Source organism: Alligator sinensis, unplaced genomic scaffold, assembly GCF_000455745.1.
Source record: "Alligator sinensis unplaced genomic scaffold, ASM45574v1 scaffold131_1, whole genome shotgun sequence".
NCBI lineage: Eukaryota > Metazoa > Chordata > Crocodylia > Alligatoridae > Alligator > Alligator sinensis.
Window position 1 is genome coordinate 1540286 of NW_005841830.1, and position 20940 is coordinate 1561225.

A 20940-nucleotide genomic window follows, 5' to 3' on the forward strand; every position below is an offset into this window, starting at 1 on the left:
TTCTATTGGAAAAAAAACCCCACACTTTGAGTGCTGTTTCATAGTTTTCAAAAGATGTTCTCATTACACTGTTTCTAAAAGAAAGGGAATGTACCTCTCCCTAGGGCTATTTGAGTGTAACTTTTAGACATATGAAGTGAACTAAATAATTTAAACGGAAATACAGATACATTCAAACAAGAATTAAGGTAAAATTATTAAGGAATGTCCTTAAGAAAAATATGAAAACTGACGATACATTTAAAAAAAAAACAGTGTTATTACTTTACTGTGCTTTTCTGCATTACCATTTATAATTTGTGCATTCTATTTACTGAGTAACATTGACTGTGTGCTCAGAGCTTTCCAGATTGTGAAATGCTCAAAGGCCTCACCCAAAGCATTTCATAATATTAAAAACAGATTGATATTTAAGATCTGGCTCAGGTAATCAACAATGAAAAGTGTTACTCTTATTAATACTTAATCTGTTCTATATTTATTTCTTGTTGATATCATGGTACAGTTCAGAGGCCTGCTTTTGATCACGTTCCGCTAGTATCCTAGAAGATTGTTAACTTCTGAGCTCTCTTTGTTGTCTTCAGTGAAATAAGCTGATGTCCTCAGATCTCGCTCTCTGGTTGATGGGCTTGTACAACACCACAGTTGCCATGATCATCCTTCTTGACAACCTTAGTAGAGAAAACCAGATTAAAAGAAGTAGATATAGGAAATACCTACAAGGAGAGAAAAGATACTTGCAGGACCTTCTCTGTACCATGGCAGCAATGGGTCCCGGTGAGGAGAAGCCAGACATACACATTTTGCTTTCTGCTCCCTTCTGCCCACTGAGACATTTCAAACCTTGAAGTTGGCCTGTGAGGCTGCTCTGAAGCATGCCAGAAATTGAATGCTTGAGAATCTGTGCGCAGAGATAAGCCTCTGCAGAGTTGTAGAGTATGTACAGAACTGGATGGACAAGGGTGCTTGACTCCATCTTCACTGAGTCCTACCCAGACTATGGCATAGATAAGCCCACAGAAAAAGAATGCTGAAACCGCTTTCCAAGTATAAAGGTCCCTTCTTGCTTCTAAGACAGGAAATACTGCTTCCTGGAAAGATTGCTTAGGCATCAGACATAAGGTATTTCTAGCACCGCTTTTCTTTTAAAGATTGTATGGATAAGAAAGCAATAGGATTTGGACATGACCTGGAACAAAGAAGTGAAAGAGGAGAAATTTAAGATAACCTTGACCTTGCAGGTCCTCATAAGAGAAAAATAGACTGCTTAACATAAAAATATGGAAGGAGTGGTCAATTCCTGAAGAATAATATGGAATTCCATTTTGACCATAAGTTTAAATTAACAATGAGAAGTTCTGGAGTATTTCTCTGAGAAAGTAAAACTGATATAAGATTATATGGGGGGAGACAATGCAGGATGGTTATATTTATAAATGACTTTAAAATATATTTTTTTTAAAACTTGGGTATATGAACATATATAAAAGATAGCTACAATATCCAAAGAGAGCACAATGATGTGTTCAAATGGATGTGCAGCCATTGTTCCTATTAAAGCCTGACCTTGTGCCCACAAATCAGGTCATTGTACATACATAAGCAAAAGTAGATTCACATATGTATATGCAACTGTGATTTTTTTTTTCCCCAGTGTCCCTATTAAATATGGCTCAAGAATTCTGTGAGATTTCATCACAATTATGAATTACTGGGAAAAGGTTTTTCATCAGTATTGGAAAAATAGGAGCTTATAAAATAAATAGGAGAGAGTGCTGCACAACTGGAATAAAGACCTCTGAAAAAATGTTAGCAAAGCATGCTAGGTTAGCAGCTCCTGTCTCCTGCAATATTTTACCTAAACATTCCAAAACACCATAGCAAATCTATTGACAGATGGAGGAGTTTGCCCCAGCACTGTAAATTACAATCACAGAATCATAGAGGGATAGACCTGGAAGGGACCTCCAGATGTCATCTAGTCCAATGTCCTGCATAACGCAGGATCATCCTTTTCCAAATCACCCCGGGCAAATGCATTGTCTAACCTATTCCCAAAGTTACAGTCATACCCAGCACAACAAGACATAACACCCTAACCTGCCACTGGTAAGGCAGGGGGCCACAGTGGTCAATGCCCTGCTGCTACAGAGGTTAAAATACACTTGAGAGATCTAAGAAATAGGGCCATACCCCACACTACAGAGGAAGGCAAACACATCCAGAATCTATACCCATCTATACCCATGGGCTAAAAAATTCAATCCTGACCCAAAACACGGCACTCAGTCTGACCCTGAGTGGAGGGACAAGACTCTCGAGCCAGGAACTTCTGGGATTAAGTCCCAGCTGGAGTAAGTGGGCATTTTATTTCCTTCACTTTCAACATCTGTAAGACTGAACATCTGTAATGTTCAACTCTACTCACTTGATTTAATATTCCAAGCAAGTCTTGTTCAGAATTTGTGTGCGCACGTGTGTGTGTGTGTATGCATGCGTGTATGTGTGCATGTGCAAAAAACAACAATTATTTTCTTTGTCTCAAACAACAAGTTTTTAGTTTGTTTTGGTACAGTGGGACAGAACTAAATGCTAGGAGCTTGAGGCAAAGTGAATATTTTATTTTTACAAACTTTTCAAATAGCTTGTTAAAAACCCACATTCCTTGGCTTCTTTAGCAGAAGTTAGATCTGGGAGAACAAAGTTAGGGCCAGATCCTGTTTCATTTATTGGGTGTCTGTGATCCTATTCCACCTTGCTTTGGTATCTGAAATAAATAATGTATCTGCTCCTGTAATGCATTTTCATCCTCACTTCAAGGCTAAGTTGCAAAAAACACTGAGGACGCATCCGTTTCTTGCATGAATTTTTTTTCATGGATTTAATTACAGTGGAATTGAACCTAAATGGCTAGATGCCACTTAGGCCACATCCAGAAGAGCATTACCATGTGACACCACAGACCCACAGGAAAAAAAAATGGGGCAGTGCATGTGGGGGGACAGTGCTCCAGCTCCATCTGCCATCTAGACTCCAAGTGACAGGAACCCCAGGATATCCCCAGGACCCCAGCCCAGTGTTGGCCCCAGCCTCCCCTACCCCACCCAGGGTAACTTGCTGTGAGCCAGAGGGCGAGTGGCATAGGCATTCCCTGGTGACAAGCTTGTGCTGCTGCTCGTTGTCCCCGAGGAATCAAACATCCATGCTTGTGTGGATGTGGCCTTAGGATCAACCTTCCGACCACGTCAAGCCCATGCCGCTGACCATCTACCCTGAAAACCCCTCAGCTTGACCCTGGCAGTAATCCAGCCTGATCCTCAAAATTGAGCTGGATTTCAGGGCCTGAGGTCAAACCTGCCTCCTAGCCTGCCCCTCCCTAGTATGTACTAAAGAATTCAATCAACCTCTGCAGGCTGGAAGTAGGGGAAGTCTGTTAGTAATAATTCCCAGACTTCCTGTCTTGCAAACATTTTCTACCCATCTTCCTGTCTCAGTTTTCCTAAGAGCCAAACAAGTCTGGCTTAATTGGCTCAGGCTTGCTTAGACATGATCCTAAATATTAGTGTACACCCCCTCCCCCCCCCGAAGTACTTAAAAAGACCAATTTTAGAATAGCTCATAACAAATCCCTGACCAAAAGAAAGGGGATCTTTTGGCGTAGATCAGTACAGGTCACTCGCTCTTTAGCTGATATGGCTTTATGATATGACTTCATTTGTGACATTAGTCACTTAGAAAATCAATGTGATAGCTCAAAAAGAAAAGTTGTGGATACATGAAGCAGCAGGAAGAGACATAGGAGAAGATGCAAATGAGCCCCAAGGGAAGCACAACAGACAGTAGGCATGGATTAGAAGAGCATAAAAGGGTAATAATAAGATGGCACTAATACATAAAAAGGTTTTCTGTAATTTGGACTCCAATTTTCTTGTTATGTTTATGATTGTGATGCCCAAACTTCAGCATTGTGATCTTCATTTGGAAATGCTAGTTGCAGACTGACATGACTCCACTGAACTAATGGAATTGGACCCGGCTGAAACTAAAGCGTCAGAGTGTAGAGAAAGCTACAATTTTCTGTGGAAAAAAAACCTCATAATTTGAAGATGAGAGAGAGAGTCCATCTTTAAAATACAAATAATTTTATCTTTACAGTCCTGGCAAATGGGACAAAAGGTTTTAGATGCAATGTTATCTGTAAGTGAATTTGCTTTCAAGTCTGATGTGTTTTTTAAGCTTCTTTTATTATAAAAGTACCTCTTTAAGCTATTTTTGAAGCTATCCAAAGGCATTATTTTATATTATAAGCTAGGGCACTAGTTGGGCTATCAGATTTGTGCAGAAAAATCTTTACAGGATAACACTGACATCATTGGGCTTCCATCTGGGCTCTGAGGGCCTTCACATGTAGATCTGTATGTTAATTCAGGGCTTATGAGGCAAAATCTTCCTTTAAAAACTCAGGCAGAGCTGACAGCAAATCCAGTGAGAGCCATTGTATCATTATTATGGAGAATTTGGCTCCCTGTAAGTCTGCCAAATCTTATCTAAACCATGTTGGTGAAGGGAAGAGGGAATTGTCTACTTTTTTGGTAAAAAAAGAAAAAAAAGTTTGTAAAATTCCATTTAATGGATGATATTTGTTTCTTCCTTCTTGCAGCCAAACCCAAATTTCATATGCAAAGCCAAAGTCACTGACTTCCTGCATTGGCCTATGAGGGTTGAACAGAAAGGTCTCACTCTATAGTCCACACTGAGAGCCGCTGTAGAAGCCTCAATCTTGTCCCAGCAGCAATCCTGTCCTTCTCCTGCTATGCTTCCTGCTAGCAAGCCCCTAGAGAGTCTCTGTGACTAATTGCACAGGATAATTTAAATGGTTTATTAGCACAGATATATTTGGGGCGGGGTGTTAAATGACATTGGAAGCAGCTTAGGTCAAAATGTGGGTTAAAGAAGAATTTAGTTGAGCAAATAGCTGCTGAATAACAAAGTCGGAAGGGTCTTAATAGTCATTGGTGCTATTGGCCACCCAGATATGTGCCAGTGCACAAGAAATAAGTGACAGTAACTCAAAAGCCAGTCCAGTTCCTCTTTCTATTCCAAGTGCCATGTCAAAAAGAAACCGTAAATGGAGCTATATTTCAAAATGTTTCTGATTTGAAAAAAATTGTCCCCAAGTTGTAAAATGGTATTGAGCACCTGTCTCCAATAGCTCAGGCCAAATCCTGAAGCTCTGACCATGGTGACAGGAGTACAAACAGTAACCCCAAAAAGCAATGCAATTTTACTTCACAAATGAGGTCAACTCACCCTGTTTCAGTCCCTTCTCCAGCATTGACCATGGACTATGTAGAGAAGTATTCAAATGGACAGAAAGATCTGCACAGTCACAGAACAAATCACACAATTTTTGTACCTGACCTGAGGCAGAAAGATAGGACCTGGGGTGGGGGGGGGGGGGGGGGGGGGGGGTGCTGTACAAAGAAGGATGGTTTAACTCAGCTCAGTGCTAAGTTATGTAATGTTAGATATTGCTGCTTCCAGGAAGAGGGAGGTAAAAGCATGCATGATCTTCATTACTTGGGCTCTTGTCACAGCTGAAAACAGTTCACACTGACAAAGAAGGGAATTCATGTTAATTAAGGATTAACGTGCACACAAGAAGCAGTTATCAGCTGGCTATAATAACACTGGGTAAAATTCTGAAGTTATGGCTTTTTATTCGGTCCTGATACAAGTCAACTTCACATTGATGTCAGTGAGGGCTTTTGTCTCTGAGGGCAATATTACTTCACAGGCGCTGCTTAGATAAGGAAGTGGTGGAGGATTGGGTTCTTATAATCAGAACTCAACTTATATCCTTTCTGGTTTGTTTGAGTTTTTTTGGTTCACAAACAGGAGATAAGTGAGCATTTAAATTAAAGAGATTTTGGTTTGCACAGATGTAGGTGGAGAAAGAGACTTTTGAGTTAAATAAATATATGAATGTATAGAAAACAAGTGCTTTTGCATGGTGTTTTCACTAAATATCTACTAGATGGATAAAGTAATCTTCAAATACTTAAACTGTCATTTCCATGATACACTAGGTGGTTCTTAATGTGAAAATAGCTATTGATTATATATGGTCTTTCTCTAGATAAAAAAGCGAGTCTGTACGGTATTGTTCTCAAAAGCAGGCAGGCATGAGTTATGCATACCCTTGCAAATAAGTGCTAATAAATATTCTAAGAGTTGTTATTTTAGATTTTTTTTTAAAATAGTAATACTTTATTATTATTATTATTTCCATGTATTCCACAAATTCTTTCAGCCTCAATAATCCAGTCATAAATGTTTTGGATGAAGATAAATCTATAATGAATGCATTTGAAATACCACTTAAAATTATATAAAATACTTTATATAGTACATCTGTATGAGGCAGTATGTAAAACCATGTCATGCCTTTTTAATATTTTAGAACTTCCAGTAGTCTAATATTTTTAACTTTCCAGGACAATGTTTAATTGCAAAGCTAGGTGGGTGGTTTCTATTCTTAGTCATGATTGATGATAAGATATCAGATAATTAAAATGGTGTTTTGCTTCAAGAAGTGTGCCATAAAAAATAATGATATCTTCTTTCTGTATTGGATTACCCAATGACAACTCTGTCAGTCATGTAAATTGTCATGGCTCCACAGAGATTGTGAAGTAACAGCTAAATCCACTGAGTTTCTGCCTGTCTACATGCATTCAGAATAATACATTATTTATTTGGTACTTTCTCCTGCAGATGCAGACTTCATAAAATTTTGATACTCTTGTTTAGTTTTTCCTTATTCAGAAAATAAGCAGAATTAGGTTGCAGGATTTTTATTGTTACTTGGGAAGAGTACAACTGAATTTCTTATTCCAAGCTAACAGAATTTATTGCACCCATAGTTAAAAGAATAATCTTTCTTACAAACTGAGCACACTTGATTAGGGGCTCAGTGAACAACAATAAATAGGCATCCCCACAAATTACAAAATAACTTTCCTAAAAATATGTTGCCCCCTGTCTGGGGGAGAATATTTGCGTGTCCAAAGCATCCAGACTATAATTTTTCAGGAGAAATTTTGCATTTGGTCATTTGGAGGGAGGAAAGAAGTATGTATTACATACATAATATACACACACAAATATTCATGAAGGCACACATATTTCAATTCATGAAGGCACACATATTTCAATTATACCTTCAGGTGTACAAATTTAGCTTTCATCAAAATCAAGTAATTGCTTTCATCAATATCCCTTTACTTCCTACTAATGACAAAATTACAGAATTTGCTAGTTCAATAGCAACAAAGACTAAGTAATGAATGAAGATGTACACAAATGAGTAATGCACTATAGAATACAGAGATATCAAGCATAAGCAGCAATATACAGATGTTACAGCAATCTATATTAAAGCAGCTGAATATCTAGGACTATTTCCCTAAAGGATTGCAACAATTCTAAGTTAAGCAAAAACTTTGCTTCCTTCACAAGATAAATTTAGACAAGGTTAGCAGATGCTAAGGATGAATTTGGCCCAATATGACTAATAGCAAAATAACAATAGAGAAGTTATGATTTAGTTCTGTGTCTATAAGCCATATCTGTTTTCAGTTTTTATGAGGTAGCTATATGGGGTGAATTTCACTTTGATGTGGATGGAAACAAGTTATCGTACAACACAGAGAACGTGCAGTGTGTTCTTTGCACACATGATAACTGCTCTGCACAGGCTCCACATAGACTAGTATAGATGATAGGGCTGTGCAAAGCTTTGGTCCATGATTCGATTCAACAGAGATTTGGCCTGATTCAGTGGCTGAATCTCTGAATCCTCAGTGGACCCTTTAATCTCTCTGAATTGAATTAGAACCCTCTGAATCAATTCTGAGAGATTTGGAAAGATATGGCGATTCAGCCATAGACACAGCTTTAAATGTTTTTTCTACATACCTCTAGGTAGCAGGCGGCTCGTGAATGCTGAGATGGTGGGGTGCATGGACTGTCCCACAGGAATGCGGGGGGCTCCCCAGAGTGCTCGGCAGCAGACCCAGAGGTAGACTAGAAGCACTTCCAGTCCACTTCTGGGTTTGCTGGGGAGCATGCTGGGCCCCACCCCCCACATACCCCCCCTGGCTCTGGTCCACTTCTGGGTTCACCACCAAGCACATGGAGGGCCCCGACCTGCAATCCTGTGGGATGATCCATCTGTCCCAGCATCAAAGCATTCACAAGCCACACTGGTACCTCAAGGTATGTAGAAAAAACATTTAAAGCTGTGCCTGTGGCCGAATCACTGATTCTCCAAATCAGTATCGAAACTTCAGATTCAGATTTGGCTGAATTGAATCAGGGACTGTGATCCGAATAAATGAATTGAATCACTGTCCCTGATTTGGGCCGAATCTGAATCAAATGGGGCCCACTTTGCATGCCTCTAATATATGATATTTTTGTGTGGGCCTGAACAGTGGTGTGGATTCCCATCTGTACAAGAATCTAGAACTCATAATGTTGCTTAAAAGGGAGGGCCTGCAGGTCCTACATCAGTATATAGCTTTGAATAACATCCTGGATCAGTACCATCTGGGAGTCCTGCATCTTGTTATTGGGCTGATTTGGATTTTATCCCCTTAACCTCACAATCCTCCATTTATACAGTGCCTAATGTTTAATCTTTCAGTGGGTTTCCTGGAGTTCATCTAATGCCAGATCTTTGACTTAGTTATATCAGTAGAAATTCTAAGTAACTTCATGGAAGCCACAGAGCCAGATTTATTTTAGATTTATACTGTAATAAAGAACAGAAAGTGGTCTGTAGTAATTCTGTAGGCACCTCTCTATATTATCTTCTTCAGATGATTAACATTCCAGATAACAGGTACATGAGGTAATAATGTAGCTGTTTTAAAACATAAGATTTCATGAATAAAGTTCCTTCAGGGAAGAAATGAAGGCCCAGGTATCCCTACCCACTAACTGGAGGTTGCAATCCCATTGATCTAAACTCCATGGATATAAAATGAACTTCACTGGGCTTTGAATAAGGTCCTACTTGCTTGTCACAAAGCCTTTATGTAATGAAACTTTTGAGAAGAGACATTTAGTCTAAAATATATCTAGTAAAAATTATTCCTCTTAGACTCTAGTCATAAATTACTTGGAACTTTTGTCTTAAATCTCTGTAATATTGTAGTCACTCAAACTGCTAGGGATTTACAATCAACCAACCAAATTATAACTGGTGCAATCCCCACAGGCATGATAGATGTTAATTCTAAGTTTAAAGACATTACCATCATTCAAAAAACGGGGTTATTTTAAAGAATAGTAAATTTGGTCCTCAAATGCACTAATGACTGATTTTTTTTTAAGTCTGGATTGGTGGTAGTAATCATTTCAGTGATCTTTTCTTCTAATAACCTAGTGTTTAGGGCAGTCACTCAGGATGTAGGAAATGTGGTTTCAATGACTCCCTTTACTTCAGTGGGATTTCAACCAATATCTCCACCATTTCCCATAAATGCCCTAACCACTATTTTAGATGGAACTCTAAGGCAAGGTGCTCTCTGTCTGTATTGCTGAGCTTGTTGAGAATCATTTAAATAAATTCCTTGAATATGCTTTGAGCAAAATGGAGAGAATGCTTCTACAAGCATGGAATGCCTGTTCCAGTGAATGTTTATGAAGTTCTGTTCTGCATAGCAGGAGAGGCTAATCATTCCATCCAAGGAAATCCTTAAAACTGATGGTTAGGACGCACACCTCTGGAAGGTGATGGCAGCTCAGATACCTTTAGAGTGAGAGAGATGTTAAAACCATGTCTTTCGTATCCCAAGAAAGTGCTCTAATCACTGGGCAAATGGATAAAGGGAGACGAGTGATTTTGACAATCTACTAAGTAAATCAAATGAAATGAGTAAGAAATGAACAAAAATAAAATGGCTTGTTTGGGGTCAAATGAAACATTTGCCACAAAATGCTTTTTTCTTTATTTTGATGAGAAACAAAATCCAAATTGATTTTCTCTCATGCCTCTTTCTCTCTCCCCCACCTCCTAAAATTTGTTGAAAACGAAAACCGGTCCTACTATATGGGATCTCTTTGGTCATGACTGTAGCTTGAGTTTAATATGTTTCTGAGCATTCAACAGACTCTCAAAAGCATTAGGCATTCAGGTAAATTTTGAAGGGTTCTAATCCAGCCAAAAGTGTTCGGTTACTTAGCAAGAAGGCAGTAAAGTGACCAAGTATTTGGATAGCTTTCAGCATTCCTTTTGGGAGAGGTTCATGGCTTGCTCTAAATCTGCATATGTAAAAAAAAAATTAGACATCTTTTCAGACTAGTAATAATTAACTCACCTTATATTTAAAATAAATTTTAAAATACCTGGTTTCGATTTATACAAAAAATTCTGTGTACTAAGTAAGAAATCCACAATGCAATTCATCTATCAGGTTTAGACAAAGAAGCCCTGTTTACTAAGCCTGATCTTCAATTGCAAGTGGTTTTGGAATAACTTCCTAAACAAGCAGGCTTTGCTCTGGTATGCTAGCCAGGAATGTGACTATGTGACATGATCTAATCTGATGCACATATAGGGCTCATCTACACATAATGCTACATCGCCATTGTGACATACTACAGCGATGTAGTGCGTATATATGACCAGCAGCTACTTCACTGTAGTGGCGCGCTGCCTCATTATAGCATGCCGCTATGGCAAAGCAGCTTTAGTACTTCCAGATGGAAGTACTAAAGCATGGTGCAGTAGCAACCTTGCCATACAGGCATGTGTAGATGTGCCCATAGATGCACAATTTGTGGGGACTGAGGACAGACAGGAAACATTTATCTCACTCATACTTGCTTTTGTAGATTCAGCCATATTTAAGATCACTTTAATAAAGTTTTTTAGTATTACTACTCTTGCTGTTTCAAAGATATTTGAACATTCATAAAAGATCCATGGAACTCTGATCTTATTTACAATTCCTGCATTAAACCACCATTCACTCCACCCGTAATAGCTTCCTAGACAGTTTCCATAATTATTTAATTCTTGAAGCTTTTTCTTCAGTATTCATTATCTGTTGTTCTCAGTGGAGGCAAATGCATTATGGCAGACCATGCACCACATATGCACATAATGCACAATGATTTCTGTAATGTAAAACTTCTTAATGTTTTTCCCAAATTGTCAAATATGTAATAGTGGGTGTATCTACACATCACCTTATGTCACTGTAGCAATGTGCTACATCACCATTTGATACACTATGGCAATGTAGTGGTCACGTGAGTCTACACATGATAGATTTGCAGCTATTTTACCATAGTGGTGTACTCCCCCATTTTAAAATCCTGCTACAGCAAAGCAGTGGTGAAAACTAACTGTGCACATGGCACAGTACGGTGGTTACTGCACCATGCTTTAGTACTTCCTTTTGAAAGTATTAAGCACAACACCATAACACAGTACTAAAGCACAACCATAACAATGTTGCCATAGGGTGATGTGTAGACACACCCATTCTGTATCCAAATAGCAGATTATATAGAACATCCCAGAAAAAGAAAGGGTACACTTTTGGAACCAGTGTTGAGTAATGAATAAAGTTGTCTGATTAAGGGAAGTTAATCAAAGAAGGATTAATTAGTAAAGTTTCCAAAGGTCTGAAACAAGCCTGATATAACTTGATCAATCAATCTGACTAAATATTTAATCCAAAGAATATTGTCTGTGCCTTTTCCTTAGGTTATGTTTATTAATAGACAATAATCCATAGTTGCAAACCCAGTTTATGTGAAAACTGATTCTTCCCCCAGTAATCTCACTGACTTCAAAGGCCTACTTACTCATGCATGCATGGCCCTGCAGATCTGAGTTGCTATCAATATGTACAGCCTTTAAACTATATAACCAAAAGGTATTGACTGTGCCTGTTTATGACAGCCTAATTCATTCAATTTGCCTTTTTAAAATACATGCTAGAAATGTCTTAGCATGATGTTCCTATATTTTGTATAATTTTCCTGTCACTTTTTTCTTGCTTGTTATGACTTTCTGTGAATTTTAACACTGGTCCAGCCAGTCTCTTTCTTTCTCTCTGTAAGGTTCACATGTTGACTGATTTAAAGATTCCATAATGACTGTTTGGCATATCCTACAGGCAAAGGTCCAGAAACCCTTTTTGCTGGCTATAACCTCAATGATAATGAGTGGCACACGGTGCGTGTGGTTCGTCGAGGAAAAAGTTTAAAGTTAATGGTGGATGACCAGCAAGCTATGACAGGTAGTGTGCATTATAACTTCATATGACTGGGGAAAGGGAGGGAATAGAAAATAAATGGCAGAAATGAAGGGTTCAACTGGAGTGTTTTCACTAACATTGGATATGATCCAAAGTGCGTGACCACTAAAAGATACACCAAACACATCACAATTCACTTTGGTTTTACTCTTAGTGTTACATTGATCTCCCTATGAAGTTTATATAAATCTTTCTGTTGACTTCAGTGTGTTCCCCCAGGGGGAAGGGGAAAGTCGTCACTTGTGAGAAAGCAAGCAAAATATCTTCTATACCACATATAACCAGTTTCATCTGTTTTTAAAAGCTAGACCGTCTTCACAAACTGTTTAAGAGTGTAGGATATAATATGTTTTTCTAAACTATAATCATATGATTCCTGACCCAAGTAAATATGTATTAGGCAACAGTATGCATTGTAATACATTGTAACAAAACAGCATAAACATTAAGAGTTGCTACAAACAAGAAACTCTATAGTGCCAACAAAACAGTGTTTTATGAAGGATTAGAAAGGATTTTTTTTTATTAAATCTAATTCATGCTAAAGTTAAAATCCAGTTCTTCACATAAGCTGCCATTAAGAACAGGCCCAGGCATTTTCCCTGATGCTTGAACAAATTTTAATTATTCTGTTTGGATAACTTAATATTTTCCCTGATGTTTCAATGGTATTAGGTTGTCTTAAATTCTTGTCCCAAACTTTAATTATAGTAATTTATTTTCAACATGGCAATGGGCAGTTCTAACAGTCCTTTTATCTCCTCAGCAATGCACTTGAGGCCACATAACTAATGGAGCTATAACTGCAAACATTGTAAGAAAACATAGCTGTTGTCTTATGTCTCTCTGGCATCATATAATAAGAGAGGTGAACTATTAAAAGAGGAGCATAATTTTGCTTAGTACATGTGGTAATGCTTTGGGATGGTCTCCTAAGGAAGAAGATTGCCTATAAAGCCTGATTTAATTGGTTTGAAAATAAGAAGTAAAGATAGTGAATCTAAAAAAAATCTCTTATGTCTTTGCTTAAATTGGCAGCTCAGACTATAATGTTCACCATGAGACTTGAATTAGTTGAAGCTGTATCGAATATAAAAACTAGTATTGAAAAGCATCCACACATTCTCTGCTATCATTGTCAGTCACTCATTTGGACATAGGGAGAAGAAAGAGTGGAGATGCACTTCAAAAACTAACTAAATCACTAACTGCATACATTTTTGTGAGCTAGAGCTCACTTCATCCAATTCTGGGAAAGGACAGAGCAGTCCGCCAAATAGAGAGAATAATTTGAATACAAAGGCAAGGAAAAGAGAGGTGTCTCCCTCATCTCTCCCACCCCTCCTTATAGCAGGCAGCTGTTCTGGGAAAAGCAAACAAGCAATAAACTCATAGGGTGTCTTTACACATGCTCCAGGGGTGTGGAAGAGTGATATAATGAGCGCCGCTCTCAGGAGCAGCTCTAATTAAAGCTCCCACAGTATCTCGTGTATTTAGCATCCTGAACTTCAAAATGTTGGTGGGGGCACTTTAACTAAAGCTTGTTCAACATGCTTTAGTTAAACACCCACACCACAATTTTGAGGCATGAGCATGCTGCATGCACAAGACACCAAGATTGCTAGAGCATCCTAATTAGAAGACTGCCTCCCCCCTCTGCCTTCCCCCACTATGACTCTAAAACTTCAGGGCTTCTGGCACACTTCTTTCCTCACAAGTAAGGGGTTGGGTTTGTTTTTTTTGGCAGGGGGGCTGGGAGTGGGCAGGGGGGTTGCAAAATCATGGACTTTATTATTTGGGGATGGCCTGAAACTGCAGCTTAATTATCCCAGTTAAGCCTAGGGAAGCCATTAATTCACACTTAATAATATGTGGATTAATGGCTTCCCTGGGTTTATTCAGGGTAATTAAGCTGCAGTTTCAGGCCATGTGGCGATCTGTGGGGAGGGGCAGAACCGCTGGGTTCACTCAGCCAATCACAGGTATAGGGTGCCTGCTCCCCCATGCTTAGCCCATGAGTATGGCATCTGGCCCTGGGTTCTGCCCACAAAATTGGCTGACTACCTCCTTGAGTTTGGTAGGCCCCTGGTTATAATGTGTGTTATGTGGTTAATTTGAACATAATTTAGTTACAAGATTTTCCTCTAAAATCTGTTTTGCTCAAGACAGACACTTGATTTGCTGAGAGTGCCCTTGAGGATTCTTTACTGCAAGGCAGGTGATGGTGCAACTGTCATCTTGAATGAGCACTGGGGAAATGAGACATAATGATGCATTACTATTACTGCATCATTTTAGTAGTGGTGGATCAAGGTTCACTTACACTCATCTTATCTGAAGAATGAAGTTTTAGTAAGCTTGCCTTGGCTGAGCTCCATTTTACTGCTTTAGTCTTGGAAATGGAGACAGCCTCTGCATCAGCCTTGTGACATGTTCTGGCTCCTTTCTGCCCAGAGGCTCTTTGTGTATGAAGATAATAATTGAGCAAAATCTTATTAATATGTCTGCTTTCAGGCCAGATGTACTGAACTTTCCTTATAATTTATAACCTATTCCCTATGCTGTCTTTATGTGTTAAATAACATTAAATCTGTCTGGTCTGCATTCACCTTCATTATAACACAGATGTAGCACTCTATTACAGTGCAGTGGGCATTTTGAGGGCATCTTAAGCCTTTGAAGGTATCCCATTAAGATGCAGCTCTCAGTACCCTTGACAACTCGGTGTGGGCTGGTTTTTATTCCCTGGCAGTAAGGAGCCAAAGACCTGTCACAAGGGAGATGCAGAGACTATCTTCCTCCTCAAGGCAAAAGCTGACTACAGCATTCCTTCTTGGGAGACAGGCAGGTGAATGAACTACCAGTTATGTGATACAGTAACATATGATTACTTCTCACCTTCCTCACCATTCATTCAAGCTAAGAGTCTCACCAAGATTTGCCCTTCAAAGGAGAACCCTCACTGCCACTCTCAACAAGTCAAAGGTCTGCCTTTTTGCATTACATTGACTTTGGCAGGATTGCACGCTGTATCCCAGAACAGAGATTTGACCTATAACCATGTCTGTGAGGTTATAATCACCTGTAGTATCATTTCTCCATATAATATCATTTGTTCTTCAGAAGTGTTTCTCTATCTGCAGGGGTAGCTCACAACACTCTCTTCCTCCTCAGGGGTCAATAGGGAAAAGCAAGGCAATCTATTTATCAGGGTTCCAGCATGGAGGCCCCATATAAAGCTGTTAAAGCTAGCTTTTCCTTTAATCTTTGCTATTTTCTGCCTCACATCATCATCAAGACATTTTCCCTCTAAGGAGCCTTTGTCAGTCTGTGCCCCAATCCTGTCCGCCTCAACCTTAAAGTCTATATTACCCAAGTCTGGGGACTGCCCAGCTCACTCTCTTGTGGAGTTTGTTCTCAGCCAGTCCTTACCATGATGCTTCTTGGCTAAGTACAAACATTCAAAAAGCCAAAGGTGGAATCCAATCTATGCAGATTTCTTTAAGCTGTGTACATTGAACCATTAATAAAAGGAACTCACATTTGCTCTTTGGTTGGGGAAAACAAGAAAATGCTTGCAGTGGCTGAAGCCAGAAGGCAAAGGGTGCACTTACATGCCTGTCAGCCTACTGGACATTGCTGAGGGCAACTGAGCCCAGCCAAGCAGCGTCCATCCCTGCTTGGCTGGCTGGCATGCACCCCCAATCCCCTGCTGTTAACTGCAGGGAGAGAGGCAGCCAGCGTAGAATCTGTCTCCTGACCCATCATAGCGGGGGCTAAGGCAGATGGGGGAATGAAGCCCCTTGCCTCAGCCCTAGGACTCCCCAACCTGGAGCCTGCCCAGCTGGGGAGGAAGCCTGTACTGTGGGGGTTTCCGCCTACCCACAGATGCACAGCTTCACCCCCCTTGACTCACTGCCTTTAATCGCAGAGATGGTGAATGGAGCCCCCCGCCCTGGTTCCAGCCCTTCTAAGCTGGGTTCTGCCCAGCTGGGGGGATCCCACACCACAGGGGTTTTTCCCCTGCCTGGCTGGGCCTGATGCACAGCCTCACCCACCATGAATTGCTTTTTCTGACATGCAGGGGGGAAGCAATGGAGACCCTCACCTCAGTCTTGCTCCCCGTGAGCTAGGGTCTGTCCAGCTGGGAGTTCCCAGCACCATGGGGATTTCCCTCTGCCTCAGCCCTGGGCTTCCCAGCAGGGTCTGCCCAGCTGCAGGGAGCCCTGTACTGCTAGAGTTCCTCTAGCCACCCAGCCTTGTTGCATTTACATTTCTTTGAATAAAAAAATGGAAACAACAATGGCAACATCAGGAGAAGACATCGTTCATGGTTTTTGTAAGGCACAAGGGCTTGATTTGTAATGTTATGGCTAGATGCAATTAAAAGCATCTCTGAAGCTGGTAGAGCTAGGATTTCAGTTGCTTTGTCTTCCTACTAAGGTACAGAGCAGACAGTAGGCTAATGAATCATATCTGCTGTAGGGAATGCAGCAAAAGGACAAAAGCTTTGGAAAGCTGTCAATATACAGTATGTCAGGAACTTCTTGACAAACATTTTTTTCACTGGTAAAAGCTAATTCATCTAACCTGAAACATTTCACAGAAACCTGTCAATTACCTGTTTAGCCAGAACAGGAAGTCTTTTTAAAAAAAACCCCTAAATATGGAATGGAATGAGAAATCCATTTCTTGTCCATCTCTTATACAAGTCTGTATAAAGATCGGGTCCTATGCTCTGTGGCACAGAGATCTGCAGAATATTCTTTTGCTGAATCATAGACTAAAACTGATAAGGGACAGTGTCTAAATTATTTAAGTAAAAAATTAAGATTTTGTTAAAGGGAGAAATAAAAAAACAGTTTTACATACTCCAATATGAATTGAAATATTTTCATGTATTATTGGTTGATTTGTTGATGACTTGTTTTGAGTTGTTTAGATTTAAACAAACTCCTGCAATAGTGAGAAGAAATATAATTTTAATATAATAAAGGGCTTGGTCTGTCTGTCTGTCCATAATGCTGTTGAAGCACTCTGATTGGTTACTGAAACAACCAATCAGTGTGTTCGAAGAGCATTACAGCCAGGAGGCAGCAGTGGCGCTGCAGTGGAGTGCTGCTATGGTGGCAGGGATGGAGGGGACAGAGCAGGCCCTAACTGCTGGCATTGCCCACCCCCCCCCCACCCCGGCCCTGCTCCTTGGAGGCAGCGGTGGCAATGGGTGCTGGCAGAGGGGAACATCGGGGATGGCGGGACAAGCTTACCCCCCCCACCCCCCGCTCCTGGGAGGCCAGAGTGGTGCAGGGGTTAGGGTTAGCAAGCTTCCCCACTCCCTACCCCCTCCATCATTTTTGACAGGCAATTCATTAGTTACAACATAATGGTCCTAAGTACAGGTAAACCAGAGAATTAAACTGACTGTGAGAGCAAGGTGAAGCTGAACAATTCAGTTGCACTGTATCTCATCTGCATAAAATGTTGGAAGAGATTTGTCTTGCTCTCTTATAGCAGGTCCTTTAGAAAGCTTTCTGATACATGCAGGTACAATATATTAAAATTTCCAAAGATTAACTTTTAATGAATTATGGAACAACTTTTAAAAACTGTCAGTTCTCCTTTTATATTCTGAATAATCTCTCAAATTTTGTGAACTAATTCTGGATAATATCTTAAATTTTGTGAACTAAATTGTATTTATAAGCCCAAATGAAGGGTCAGTTGTGAGCTACTATACTCTGAAGGCATGCAGAAGTGTGGCCAGAAAGTATAGCCACATGATCAAGGGCCAGTTTTATGCCAAAGCTCACACTAGGTAATAACTTTCCCTTATTTTAAAATCTTTGGGTGAAATCTGGCCCTAAACGGATCCTGCAGAAAATCTGTCATTGATTTCAAAAACGGCCATATGTTGCTTATGAATTCATGTCTTACTAGCATTCTCCAAACATTGTGGTAACAGAGGGAGGAGGCGGTGAAAGTAAAAAAAAAAGCTATTTGGAAGACAAAGCCCAAAAGTCAAAGGCTGAGTGGTTTTAAGTTTGGGGCCTTTTAATCTCATCCACAGCCCCATACACTTATGTACCACTTATATCACACCTGCATTTTACACTGGTAAAAGTAACCTGCAGCCAGAATCTGGTATGCCATTTAATATTGATGTAACATTTTAGTGCACACTAGGGTGCTGCTCCAAAACCTACTTAAGGTGATGGAAAGACTCCCAGTGATTTCAACTAGCTTTAGATTAGTTTAAACAATTACATGTTTAGAATTATGGAATTTGGCTGGCATTCTTTTAAAATATAAAGAGCCTGTAAATTGAAAAACATCATTGATTTTTTAGCTATTTTGTGGTTTCATTTCAGAGGCTAACCTGTTGTCTGTTGTTATTCTTTAAAGGTCAGATGGCTGGTGATCACACAAGACTGGAATTCCATAACATTGAGACGGGAATCATAACGGAACGTCGCTACCTGTCGTCTGTTCCCTCTAATTTCATTGGCCATTTGCAAAGTCTCACGTTTAATGGCATGGCATACATTGACTTGTGTAAAAATGGGGACATTGATTACTGTGAACTAAATGCCAGATTTGGGTTCAGGAACATCATAGCAGACCCTGTAACCTTTAAAACGAAAGCAAGTTTTGTTGCACTGGCCACACTGCAAGCCTACACATCTATGCATCTTTTTTTCCAGTTCAAAACAACATCTCTGGATGGATTGATACTCTATAATAGTGGGGACGGAAATGATTTCATCGTGGTTGAGTTAGTTAAAGGGTATGTGGACAGTTATCTATCTGTACAATAGGTAAAGCAGTTTGGGTGTTGTATTGTGTTTTGTTTCATTTTTCAATTTCTGGACCTTACTAAATGAAAAAGAGGTTTAGGCTAATAATGTTTATCTCAATGGTCAGATCAGTTTGCTTCATGTCATAGTTTTTTAAAATATCTTTATATAAGATTAAATTAAGTATATGTAACTTTTATAGGACTTGAAACAAAATAATACTAATATCCCTCTTAGTTCCCGTGATGGGTGTGAACCCAGGACTAGATCCTCAGCTGTTTCAGTGGAGTTAAGCTCACCCTAACTAGAAAGCTTAAAATGTCAAACTAAACTCTTGATACTCAGGGCTATTCTCCAGTGATGGCATGGGGAGAGGAACAAGGAAATAAACAGAAAGGCACATACGAAAAATTGTACTGTATTCAATATGCAAAGGAGAACAAATGCTTATTTTAAAATCTTATTCTCTTTTCTCCAGCTATTTGCACTATGTGTTTGATTTAGGAAATGGTGCGAATCTCATCAAAGGAAGTTCTAATAAACCTCTGAATGACAACCAGTGGCACAATGTGATGATATCAAGAGATACCAATAACCTTCATACTGTAAAGATTGACACTAAAATTACAACACAAAGCACAGCAGGAGCCAGAAACTTAGATCTCAAAAGTAAGTACAGTCATTCTTGTGTAACACATACAGAGATATTTTGTACAAGTACAATATGAATAATATACGTGTGAAGTGCCACACAACTTCATGATATTATGTGCATAATTATTATAATGATAGTAATTAATATGTCCTTGTGGAATCCGTTTTTTTCACGTTCAGGAATCTTTCCTGGTTACATAACACATAATATATTTGAAATACCTTTACAGTATGGAGAAAAATCAGGAAGTAGTAAAAAGACAAAGGCTTTAGGAGTCTTTGGAAAAATAGCTGAAGTGAATTAAAATGAAACTAGATAGAGGATCTATAGAAATTAAATAAGATCCCATAGACAAGAATATAAAATCCTTTAGAATTTAATTGAAAATCATATCTTCCCTTTAAAACTCTGTAATAGGTTTAAAAAGCCTTTCTAATGGTAGTGTCAATAAGGAGTGAACCAGAACTTTCCAAGAAGCAAAATAGTAACATATACCAAGAAGAAACGGTAGCCTTAGAACTGGAGTAGAAAAGGAGGACCCTGTTTTTCACCCCCTACCTGCTATTGTGAATGGAGGAAAATTCTGATCTGAACTCTAATGGTTAGTATTATACACAACACCCATTTATTTACTTGAGCTTAGGGGTGGGAAAAGAAATATGAAATGAAAGAGAGTCTATAATATCATGTAAGCAAAGCATCCTTATGTGACATCTTCAAATAAAAGTAGCAGTTTTAACTATAAGCCACCCAGTTGTTTAAATATATATGTTGCTTTGTGTGGGCATGGATTCATTCACAAATATTTTAAGTATACAGTAGAATAAACTATATAATATGCATGAAGTTTCCTAAGGATTGGATTTTCATTCAAACTGCTACTGAGTTATTCTTATGTGTGTATTACTGTGTGATATTCATAATACTTGCATATTAAAATTGTCTGTATTTGTGAAAAAAGCCCAAATGATTTTATAAGGAATCAATGTCTGAAGGCAGCAATACATATTCAAAAGAATAGGTAAATATATCATTAAAAATATCTATCTATATGCTGTGTATATCTTAAAAAACTCACTCTGTTCATATCAAAAAGATTGTGAATTTAAGAAGTATATATAAATATATATAAAGTTTATATATATATATA

The 20940-nt window shown here is 39.1% G+C and overlaps 1 protein-coding gene across 15 annotated transcripts in view; it reads left to right on the forward strand.

The window, feature by feature from the left end:
- NRXN1 (neurexin 1) overlaps nt 1-20940 on the forward strand; it is a 1211846-nt gene that overhangs the window by 593319 nt on the left and 597587 nt on the right. For all 15 annotated transcript variants that reach the window (XM_025201341.1, XM_025201393.1, XM_025201684.1 and 12 more), the window contains 3 exons: nt 12201-12323; nt 18744-19125; nt 19614-19804. In XM_025201341.1, coding sequence (XP_025057126.1) covers nt 12201-12323; nt 18744-19125; nt 19614-19804 — 696 coding nt within the window. The remainder of the gene's footprint in view (nt 1-12200; nt 12324-18743; nt 19126-19613; nt 19805-20940) is intronic.